The 12,024-nt window shown below is 39.2% G+C and overlaps 1 protein-coding gene across 2 annotated transcripts in view; it reads right to left on the bottom strand.

Annotated features, from left to right (window-relative positions):
• Positions 1 to 1,607: 1,607 nt before the first annotated feature.
• The window catches only part of PPIL6 (peptidylprolyl isomerase like 6), a 31,984-nt gene continuing 21,567 nt past the window's right edge, over positions 1,608 to 12,024 (bottom strand). For both annotated transcript variants that reach the window (XM_027057127.2, XM_027057129.2), the window contains 2 exons: positions 6,339 to 6,474; positions 1,608 to 1,803 (listed from right to left, as the gene is read on the bottom strand). In XM_027057127.2, the coding sequence (XP_026912928.1) occupies positions 1,692 to 1,803; positions 6,339 to 6,474 (248 nt within the window). In that variant the 3' untranslated portion in view covers positions 1,608 to 1,691. The remainder of the gene's footprint in view (positions 1,804 to 6,338; positions 6,475 to 12,024) is intronic.

The raw sequence follows: 12,024 nt of genomic DNA, 5'->3' as shown, positions 1-12,024 counted from the left end.
GGGATGGCAGAGCTAGGATTCAAACCCAGGCTGTCTGGCTCCATAACACACATTCTTAACACTATACTGCCTCTGGGTCACTTGAGAATGTGCAGCATGCCTTCTCCCCACCCATCTCCGATCTTAGTATAAAAGCATATACCAAATAACAATATAAAAGCTGTTTATTGGTGGGGAGCAGGGGAGTAGGTATAAAGGGGTAGCCCAAGGGAGGTCTTTTTGAAAAGATCTGTGTCTTGACTGTGGTATCAGTCACATGAACCTACACATGATAAAATGATAACACACATGGTACCAATGTCAGTTCCCTGGTTTTGATATTATACTATAGTTGTGTAAGATAATGTCCATTGGAGAACCTGGGTGATTGGTATACAAAACTGCTCTGTACTATTTTTGCAACTTCCTGTAAATGTATAGTCATTTCAAACTGAAAAGTAAAAAGCATATGCCTACTTTTGGCAACCCCCAAGTCAATTAGAGGTCTGCCTCCTTAAGATTGGCTTAAAGAGAGATCATTCTTGGAAGACAGACCTTCCACTAAGGGTAAGAAAAGCTCAATCAATGGCTTTGGGCAGAGCATGAATGCACCGGCGATGGTGGTGGAGGCAGCTGAGTGAGGTCACCACTAACAGAGTCACGCACTTCAGTGACTACACAGAAGGGGCTGAAACCAGTTACTTATGTCTTGCAGTGAATCCCAAATGACTAGTGCCCAGCTGACTTAGGAAGCTCCAGGTTGAGCTGAATGAATGCACAGAGTCCCTACGCCATATTTAGAGACTCTGACTCAGTAGATCAAGGACAGGGTCCAGCAGTCTCTGTTTTAAATGTTCCCCAGGTGATGGGTTTGAGAATCTTAGATTAAGGAGCAGCTGATAAAGCTAGATCCCCAATAACATCTCAGGAGTGTCAACCACCACAGGGTTGATTTGGGTTGGGATGAACAGTCCAAGCTCTTGGTTTTCATATGGTTGGTATGGTCAGAGACAACTATTCTCTTCATGTCATATAGAAACATCGAAAGTATATGCCCTTTTCTGCATGCTGTGTATAAACAATGAAATATTACAATGAATTTATCTATTGCCTCTTTTCTATTTGGTCATTTACCAAGTTTCTCAGGGTAGAAAATGTATTTTATAAACAACATAATTCTGTTAAAAATGTTTTAGGATTGGAAGGCCATTAGGTACCCTGCTAAATTAAGAATGGTTTGGGTTACAAGTAGCAAAATAATCAACCAATAGTAACATAAGCAAGCAGGGGTCTATTTGTCTCACAGGAAAAAGTCCAGAGATAGGTGCTTGCTGGAATTGGTTCTGCAGCTCAAGAGCTGGGACTGACATCTCTAGTTTTCTTGACCTTTCCTTCGCAGCTCCATGCTGTCTGCGTTCAAGACTGGATGAAGGGAAGGGGCAGGACCACTGGCATTCTACTCCTGTCTCACTGGCCAGATGGTATCCCATGGCCATGACTAGCTGCAAAGGAGGCTGGGGAATGAAGTGTTTTGCTTTTATAGTCTCTATGGCAGAGGCAGGAAGGAAAAATGGGGAGGGGTTAGGTGTCGGGTGGGCCAACCTACAGCACTCTGCACAGCTTTCAAATTAAATTTTATCAGGCACTGTTTAATTACAGAAACAGCTTATCAGACACATAATAAGAAGTTGTCAGAAAATATTGTATGAAAATCAGGCATAAAGATCTCCACTGTCAACAATCATACAGCGTTGTTTTGGTCTTTCATTCTCTGTTGGAACCAATTCTAGTTTTTGAAGAACTTGTGTTCCTTCAATCAATTGCCTATGTAGGAGGAAAAAATGGAAAACTTAGTCATAAATTTTCACACTTAGCTTCCATTCCTAAATTGAGTCCTATCTTGTTTAGCTGAGGCTATTTTGTATGAATTAGATTAACATCTGTCATAAATATCATTAATAGCTGTAGATGTGTCCACTTTGCCATGGCTCCTTCACATCTGTTCTGGGATCAGAACAGACTGAAATCTGTCATTCTCACTGCTGTCAGAATGATCTCTTAAAAATGCAAATCTAAAAAAAAATGCAAGTCTGATCTCACCTCCCTGTTAAAACACTTCAATAATTTCCCATTATTCTTGTGATAAAGACCAAAAATGTCTACCATGGCCTGCCATGGCCGGCCTCCCCACTGCCCTCCAGTGCTGTCCTATGGTGTGCTCCCTTCGTTCTCTGCCTCAGCTGGACTGGCTTCAGTACCTCAGTATCCCATGTTGCTTTCCAGCCACATCTGTCTGTTTTGCTCCTGCCCCCCACTTCCCTCAGCATCACTCCACAGGGAAGTTTCCCAGGGCCCACCTCTGCTTATGTCAAGCTCCCAGTCTTATGGGAATTATCAGGGTTAACTTGACATTTATTTGTATGATTCTTTGATTAATTTTTGATTCTCCCATGAAGACATGGTTCATGCTTTTACTTAATACTCAATGCCTAACGTAATGTAGGCACCTAATCAACATCCACTGAATACATGACTAAAAGTTCAAAGCCATGGTAGTTTGGATCTCCAGACATTCACCAGCCATGAGCTGGAATTTCCCTGAGTAGAGCTAGACTTCTGATGGTTCTCTCAATTGAAAGAGAGCAACATGGACCAGGGAGTCAACCCTAAACATAGGACTAATGCCCTTTGCCAGTGTTTGGGCGGAAACAGTGGCTGAGGGGGTGGTGAGGTTTCCATTTCATGAGCCTTTATAAGGACATGGCCGTGCTGACACTGATCACCCTCTAGTCATCTCTTTGTCTGCCTCTGGCAGAAACCGTGACACAGAGCCTGACACAAGGTACAGTCTGAGGATGAAGAGCAAGGGATAAATGGACAGATTGACCTCTGACTAAAGAGGATGTGAATGAAACCTGTTCTACAAATTGGTTTCACAAATACTGAAGGAACACCTACTGTGTGCATCTCTCCACTGTGACAGGTGTTAGGACAGAAGATGCATTTTTTTTTTTTTTTTACACTGTGCCAAAGAGGACAAAGAAGCAGTTTGATTTTGGTAATCAGGAGGTTTCTGACCTAAGCCCTGAACAGGATTTCAGGGAGGTAGAAAGGAACAAGATAAGCAAAAGCCCAGAGGCTCTTCTGGGAGTGAGGGTACTCTGGCTGGCTGTGGTTCAGTTGCCATGTTGAGTTTCCAAATCTCCATTTCCAGCCTTTGCCCAGTGTGAATAACCACTTCTGGTATTCCAGAGTTGCCACTTGCCTCTAGTGTAGGTATCCTAATCTGAAACACAACTTGTCCATCCTGAATTCATGACCTCTCCCATATCCTCCTTGTATTCTCTATCTTGGTGAATGGCACCAACCATCCAATCAGTTCTAAAATCCTAGTTGTTTTTCTAGACCTTCACTGCCCAACATGGTAGCCACTGGCCACATGGGGCTATTTTAATTTAAAATTTAGTAAAATTTAGTTCCTCAATTTTACTAGTCATATTTTGAGTGCTCAGTGGCCACATGTGGCTGGTGGCTATCATACTGGACAGCACAGATTATGGTACGTTTGCATCACTGCAGAAAATTCTGTTAGATACCACCACTCTAGACTCTTCCCATGACCTCACCACGACCATTTAAATGGTCATAAAGTCTTGTTGAATCTAACTTCCAACTACTTCTTGAATTTTCTGTTCTTCCCTTGCTTACCTGTACTGCCAGTGCCTTGTGGCCCAGGACTTCATTTATGGCACTATTATCATCGCTTCTTAACTGGCCTTTCCGCCTTCATTTTCATCCTTTGCCAATTAATTCCTCGCTTCTTCTAAAAAGATTTTTTTCAAAATAAGAACCTGGTCGCGTTGTTCCCAATTAAAAATTCTTCCGTGGCTTCCTATCCCCTTTGGGTGGGGAATCTCTGCTCAGCAGAATGGCATTCATAGCCCTTTGGGACCTGGGCCTAACTGTCTCCTCTTCTCCACTCTCCTTTCTCTCCATTCTCCACTAGGTACTAAGCTCTAGCCAGATCAAATGACTTGTAGATAAGATGCTCTCCTTACTTCTTAAAGCCTTCTGCCAAAGCTCTTCGCTCTTCTTAAAATTTTATTTTACTCATTTTGATGCCAGCCTTCTCTGCCTAACTTCTATGTGAATTTCAGTACTCATCTCACCTTCTCATGAAGCTTTCTATGACCCTTCCCCCATTTGTGCATCCCCTATAAAGAAATTAATTCCCCCCACCACTGTCCCCAACATACACCTTTTCTACTTATGCATGTATGAATGGAGATTTTACAGCTTTGTATTTTGATATTCTTTCCCTGTGAAACCACTCGGGTAAGACTGTGGGTTGATACAGTCTCCTCTGAAGGCAATTCCTAGTGTTATCCATCTATCTGAAGGGGCAAGTTGATGTATCAGAAACTAGGGCTCAAAAGGAGGGGAAATTTCTCTTTCTGGACCTTGCTAATCATGTCCGGGCTTCCAGAAGGTCAGATAAACCTGGGAATGCTCTGAGATGATAGGAAGAGAAAGCATTAACACTAGAGGCAGTCCTATAGTGGGGAAGGATGGTACCCCTGAAAGAGTTACACTTTGTTGGAGTATCTACTTGCCTGTTATGGTATTACCTGTCTGCTTCTGCCTAGTGTTCTTTAAGGTCTTGTTTAAATGTTTCAGTTCAGACTCCGCTGTGATTTGGAGATTTCAGGGATTAACTGAGCTCATACTTGAGCTAGAACAATAAAAGAGGTGCAGTGCCTCCCTAAAACCAGTGTGGTGGTAACAACAAAAATGAGTGAGCAAGATTCCCCTGGAGGATGGTGAATCCCATGGAAAACAGCAATCATCAAAAGGAGATCACATCCTCCATTCCACTGCCACCCTCTAGGGATCTGCGTTCACTTTTACTGATGGAGTTGGAGGGTGTTGTTTTCTCTCTCTCTCCTGTATCCCTAGTGCACTCTTTACAGAACGGGCATAGCCCAGGTCTGACTGACTTATAGCTGTTGGTTTTCTAATACACTGGAGACTCCCTAAAGGGCAGACATTGTGCCTCTTCACTCTTTCCCCAGGACTGAGCACCATGACTGGCATATAGTAGGTATCTAATAAAATGCTGGCTGAATGAATGAATCAGGAGGCTAACAGAAGTGAAAGCTGAAAAAATATGTGGGGCCAGACGGTTGCATTGATTAATATAAAATCATCTCTTTTTTGAAAGAAATCTTTGGATGAAAATATACTTTCTGCTTTTTCAATCTAGAAATATCACTTGCATTACAGTGAAGGAATAATTGTGGTTAAAATTAAAACTGCTATGAAATTTCATGGGAAGAAGAGTCAGCAATTATTTCTATGGAGTGGCTGGAATAATCTAATACTTATTCAGAAAAGTTCTAATGCTCTGCATCATTTCAGGGAAGACCAAGTAAACTTCAATTTATATTGACTTCACTAATAAGACATCATTAGATTGATAAAGAGTACATTCGTCATCCATTTTAGGTCCACATGCCTATAAGCAACTTGATAATATATTCTAATAATTATTACCTGAGATGTTTCCATATTTTAAATTGTTCAGTTAAAAAAGTTACTTGTAATTTGGAGTGTTCATCTATCTCTTCAAAATGTTCATGTACAGTATTTAAATGGCTTCACCTCATTTTTGCATCTAGATATATCTACATTATTAAGCGCTATGGTATTATTCATAATAAATAGGAAGATAATATCCTTGAGGCTGAAGATAGAAGGATGGGTGGATGGATGGATGGATGGTCAGAACATTATAATGGCTGTGCCTCAATGGTTTCTGTGGTTTGTATGTTTTGTAAGTAGGCTTTGCAACCAGTACAGAGCCCAAAGCGGGGCTTGAACTCACGACCTGAGATCAAGACCTAAGCAGAGATCAAGAGTCAGACACTTAACCAACTGAGCCAACCAGGTACCCCTCTGTTTTTTAAAGATAGCACGCTTGTTATGAAATATTCATTCTAAATGTTTGTCTATATTTATATTATTTTTGCTTTAAAATTCTATCCTCAGTTACTCATAAACCATATACCAAATCTTTTGGAACCACGTTTTTACATATGTAAGTATTATAATTTTTTTTGTTTATTTGTTTGTTTATTTTGAGAGAGAGAATGAGCAGGGGAGGGGCAGAGAGAGAAAGAGGAGAGAAAGAATCCCAAGCAGGCTCTGTGCTATCATTGCAGAGCCTGACACGGGGCTTGAACCCATGAACTGTGAGATCATGACCTGAGCCGAAACCAAGAGTCAGATGCTCAGCTGACTGAACCACCCAGGCACCCCCATATATGAGTATTATACAGACAAACGTACAGCACACATACCCAAAAGCCACATATTTTCTGTCTAGATAGGGCGTTGGTTGTAGTGTGATGTAGAATTGTGACCCATTGCTGTGACGGCCTTTGTTGACCATTCCAAGAACTCCCCTCTTATCATGAGGAATTGAAAAGTTTTCATCTAGAAAATACAATAGATAGTAGGTCATTAAAATATTTCCAAATTGTGAATATTCTGTTTCATACTTCACTCAACTGGGCTGTTAAAAAAGATAATATAAAGTCTTATTAGAACTATTTGAACATTTCTTTACCTTTAGTTTATCATTACTGTAGGTAAAAACAGGTGTGCTAAGAAAATTAATAATGTAAAAGGAAGTACATTGCTGAGGAATAAAGGTCAGCAAATTTTCTCGTGCTGTTTTGGCAACAGGACTTCATTCAGCCTACCAGCGTGATCATTAAAAATATCCCCTTTGAGAAGGCTTTCGGATATGACCCTTCCCCTCATAGCATCTTATACAGACCTCTGTGGTAGTATTTATAACACTGTGTGATTGTTTACATGGTTTTTTCTTCTCTAGTATGTGCAGACAGGGACCTTGTCTCAATATAGCTTAACTCCTAGGGCCTCCTAGCACCTTATCTGGCATATATGTGGTCTTAAATGTTGATGATGAAAGTAATTCATGCTGATTTTTAGTCTTCAAATAAATTTTAATCTCATACCATCTATGGACCAAGTGGAAAGTGATTTTTTTTTTAGTGTAAGGTTAACAAGTAAAGAGAATTATATGATGGTAAATTAGGTTACCATTTTCAGGAAGTGCCATTTTTAGCATGAAATAAGATTGACCTCCAAACTCAAAATACAGAAGGAAGTAGTAGAAGAGGAATTCACTAAAAGTTTTCAGTCAATAACGTTATAAAATTCTGGGAATGATTGAGAGATATGAACACTAACGGTCAATAAGCTTTTCTGAAACTGCAGTTGCTAAGTATTTAGTTTCAAAGCTAAACCAACTAAGCAATTAAGCCATATTTATGGTAGTTACTTTTAGCTTGTTAAGTTGCAAACTGAGTAAAAACCTCTGAAATCTTATGAAATGCAAATAAAGCATTTTTGTGTAAATGGTTCTATATAATTACATTGATGCTCCATATTCATTTCAGGGGAATTGAGAAATAATCCATTAATTTTACAGAAAATCACATGGAATAGAAATCTGCCCAAAGATTCAGAGTTTTACCAAAATAGCATTTGTCATTGTTCTTAGATATTATGACAAATTTTTCTTTAATTCTGTAAGCAATAAGAAAATTTGTAGGGTTGTAACATTTTTACATTCTGTGATTATGGGAGAAATTTTAAAGCTTAATTAACTTAATTAACTTTTAAAAAGTTAATGTATGGGTATAGGCAGCCCCTGACTTACAAATTTAAAGTGTGTTCACCTGAAAAGATGTACGAAAATTAAATAACTATGTTAACAATTGTTTTAACAGAATGTTGATGTGGAATGTAGGGACCTGAGGCTATCTATGTTGCTTCTAAACCCCTCAGTGACGGTGCCACAACCAAGTAAAGTCCTTGGGTAGAATTTGACCTGCTCCTGCTTCTGGAAAGCATCCCACTGAGGGGAAGGGAGCCAACACCCCACCCCCCACCCCCTTCTCTACACAGTTACTGGTGGAGGCCTTTGCCATGAATAATAAGCTGTAGTGACCCTTCCCATAACTTGGCATGAGATGCAGCTAAGACTGTTGGTACCTGCTTCACAGCTCACTTGGGGAATGAGTGGCCCCCAGCCATGCTGGAGCATATTATCCACTTAAAGATGGGAGCCAGTGGCATAATAGAGTTCAAAATAAAACTCTGTCCTTAGAGAAGCTTTCCTGAGAAATGGATATCTGAATAGTATTTTTACATTAATAGGGAGAGATTTTCCTACGAGTAACAATATTAAGATGAAGAATGAAAATCCCAGGTTTAATTCAACATTTGTTCATTTGACAAATATTTTTTGAAAATTTTTAAGTTTATTTATTTATTTTGAGAGAGAGAGGGAGAGTACAAGCGGGGAAAGGCCAGAGAAAGAGGGAGAGAGAGACTCCCAAGCAGGCTCCGCACTGACAGTGGGCTCGAACTCACAAACCGAACTCAAACCATGAGATCATGACCTGAGCAGAAATCAAGAATCGGTTGCTCAACCAGCTGAGCCACCCAGGGTCCCCTTGATAAATATTATTTGAATGCCTAGTGTATTCTGAGTGCTAAGTAGGAACTTAACGCTTTTGATTTACATTTAAAAAAATGTAAATTTAGTCTGCTCACATTTTTTTGAGGACAGGAAAAACAAAACTACTGATCATTAAGTCAACCAAACCTTTTTTCTTTTTCCCTTCGCTTTGTCTGAGTGGGTTAATTAACTGCTATAGATTATTTTAACTCTATCGGTAGCCCTGAATAGAAAAGAAAAATTTCAACAATATACAAAAAAAAAAAAAAATGCTTTGAAGTAGGAGGAACAAAAAACATGTTTAAAATAGGAAAATTTTTAAATTTGAGTGCAGCTAACAGCATAATTAGTAATAGTTTTATTTTTAGGTCATGTTAATTGAGGCGTGGAAGGAAGTTTAAAAGCTATGTTAGGAACTCCAAACCCTTTCATTACCTTGCCTGTGACTCAGGAGTTCTTGCCTCTGCCATTTATCATAAGATATGGAAGATATGGAATCTAGTTACTGCTCTGTGGTCAAAACTAGCATCATTTGTGATATACAACATTAAGAGTAAAATGTAACCGAAAGAGAAATCAGAAATTTATGTGCTGAAGAAAATCAGTTTCTGAATTTGTTTAAAAAAAAGCTCATTCCGATGGTTATAAAGGAAGCAAATACTGTAAGTCTGGGAAAACTGCCATGCATTCTCTCTGGTAAAAATATCATCAGACAGTTTAGGACATTTCCATATAATTTGCTGAAGGCAATAATATCAAGTACAAATCTGACCTGAATCCAGCAATATCAGTTTTGTAAACCCACTGTTCTACTTTTACCATTCTATTTAAATAATAATAGTTATTCACTAATTATTTGTTATATAAAAGTACATGAAAGTGTGCTACTTAGCTGCTAGGAATTTACCCAAGGGATACAGGAGTACTGATACATGGGGGCACTTGTACTCCATTGTTTACAGCAGCACTTTCAACAATAGCCAAATTATGGAAAGAGCCTAAATGTCCATCAACTGATGAATGGATAAAGAAATTGTGGTTTATATACACAATGGAATACTACTTGGCAATGAGAAAGAATGAAATCTGGCCTTTTGTAGCAACATGGATGGAACTGGAGAGTGTTATGCTAAGTGAAATAAGTCATACAGAGAAAGACAGATACCATATGTTTTCACTCTTATGTAGATCCTGAGAAACTTAACAGAAGACCATGGGGTAGGGGAAGGGGAAAAAAAAAAGTTAGGGAGAGAGCCAAACCATAAGAGACTCTTAAAAACTGAGAATAAACTGAGGGTTGATGGGGGGGGTGGGGGTTGGGAGGGAGGGGAAAGTGGGTGATGGGCATTGAGGAGGGCACCTGTTGGGATGAGCACTGGGTGTTGTATGGAAACCAATTTCATATTAAAAAAATTTTTAAAAAGGAAAAAAAAAGTATGCTACTTAGTATGTTTTAATTATTGCTTTCATGGAGTACTTATTTATAAGCATGTTGACTGTGTGTGTGACATTAGGAATGAATAGCCAGCATTTATGAACACTTGAGTGGATAAATACAGTATATTTATAATATTACATTAGTGAAAATGAGAGAATTCCAGCTATATAGACAACATGAATGAATTTCATAGGCAGTGATGAACAAAAGAAGCAAGCCACACAAAGAATGCCTATAGTATGATTCCATTTACATAAAATTAAAAAATAGGCAAAATTTAACTATATTGTTTAGGAATATATACATGGGTGGTAAAACTATCAAGAAAAGCAAGGAAAAAGGCTAGTTGTTACCTCTGAGGGAGGTGGAGTTATTGCTGAGGATGGACAAATGGGGTGCTTCTGGCATGCTGGCAGTTTTAATTTCTTGACAAGGGTGATAATGTGGGGGTTTGCTTTATAATAATGTTTTAATTGTACATATGCACTTTCTATATATGTGTCACAATTAAAAAAAAAATAGCCCTTAAATGGCTACCCAGACCATACTATTTTCAGTTCTCATTTCTAATAAAAAATACTTTTGTATAACTTTTAGTTGCATTATTGAATATTGACAATACATCAGGTTCTTTGCCTTTTATTAATGTTCACTTTCATTTAAAGATAAGGAGATCTAAGAATTGGACAAATGGATCTTAACTGCTGTATCTGTGAATTAGGGCACTAGCTAATAATGTAACAAGGATAATACAGTATTTTAAAATATATACCTTTTTTCTTTTGTTTTTGTTTTTTTTTTTTTGTATAAATGACATTTTATCTAGTCAGCTCAAACTACCTAGTCGCCAATCCTTGGCCAGTGGGAAGTGTTAGGAATATTATACAAGGAATACAAGGAGAAAAAAAGGGGTTAATATTCAGTTTGTAACATTAAGAATAGGATTTGGGAAGACAATTTAAGAAATAGTGATTCAAAACAAAGCAAAACAGACTTTCTTCAAGTTAAAAAAATGATAAACCAATTTATAAAATAATCATCCAGTTAAATTATTATTTATTTCATTCTTTTTAAATTCATTGTGTTAACCTTAATAAAAGTGAGTTTTGTGGTTGTAGGTTTTGTGTTTTGTTTTTTTTTTAGCAAGCCCTTGGTTTCGATTCTGCAGCTCGTGGTAATAGGGTTCAATGAGAGAGATGCAGAGGAAGGCCTGGCTGTCCGATGTGTAAATATCCCACAGGGCGTGAAAGAGGGAGGGAAACCCATGTTTTGCTGTTCTGAGCGCAGTCCTCATCTCTCCCTCAGAGGCATCTCTCGTTTTCATTTGATGGGTTGCTGAATTTCTAATTCTGCACCTGCAGACATACTGAGTAATGGAGGCCTCCGTAAACACGCTGGGCCTCCCCAGGCACCAGAGGACAGCTAGGCCTCCATCTGGAGACTAAATCTTCCCAAAAGTCTGAGCGTAGGAGTGAGGGATAATCAACGGAGGCACAGGGTTGTCCCGGGGGCAGGCAGGGAGTTGAGCTAAGAGATCTGTCTCCTGCTGGACAGAAGGCCCATATTGTCTGAGCCTCTGCCTCCAAACAGGAGTCTGGGTGATCTGACAGCAGCTGTGGGGTGGAGAGAGATGGTGGATTCTCATCAGGGATTAAGGGTATCAAGAAAGCTTCCAGGAATGTCCCTTCCCCATCTGCAATGTTTTATTTTAAGACCCAACTCAAAAGCTACTCTGGGCCACCGCCCCCAACTCTCCCAGGCAGCTGTCGGTTCTCTCCCACAGCACTCCGTTCTTCCTCTGTAACAGCAATTGGCACAGTGCCTGTAGCTAATCTGTTGAAATATCTGTGTGCACCAAACCTAAAATCCTTGAGGCCGGAAACTTGGTCGTATCATCTTTCTTTCCTAAGGCCCTGGCACCATGTAGGCCCCTAACTAGGAGTTTAATGTTTTATTAATGAGTAAGTAAATAAAAGGTGTCACTTGGATGGCTTCATTTAATAAAGCTGGCTCCACGTGAATTTAGAAGAAAAATGACTTCTTTTTCCCTTCA

Source organism: Acinonyx jubatus, chromosome B2 (genome assembly GCF_027475565.1).
Source record: "Acinonyx jubatus isolate Ajub_Pintada_27869175 chromosome B2, VMU_Ajub_asm_v1.0, whole genome shotgun sequence".
Taxonomy (NCBI): Eukaryota; Metazoa; Chordata; class Mammalia; order Carnivora; family Felidae; genus Acinonyx; species Acinonyx jubatus.
The sequence above is the reverse complement of the archived record's forward strand: the minus strand, read 5'-3'. Positions and strand labels throughout refer to the sequence as shown.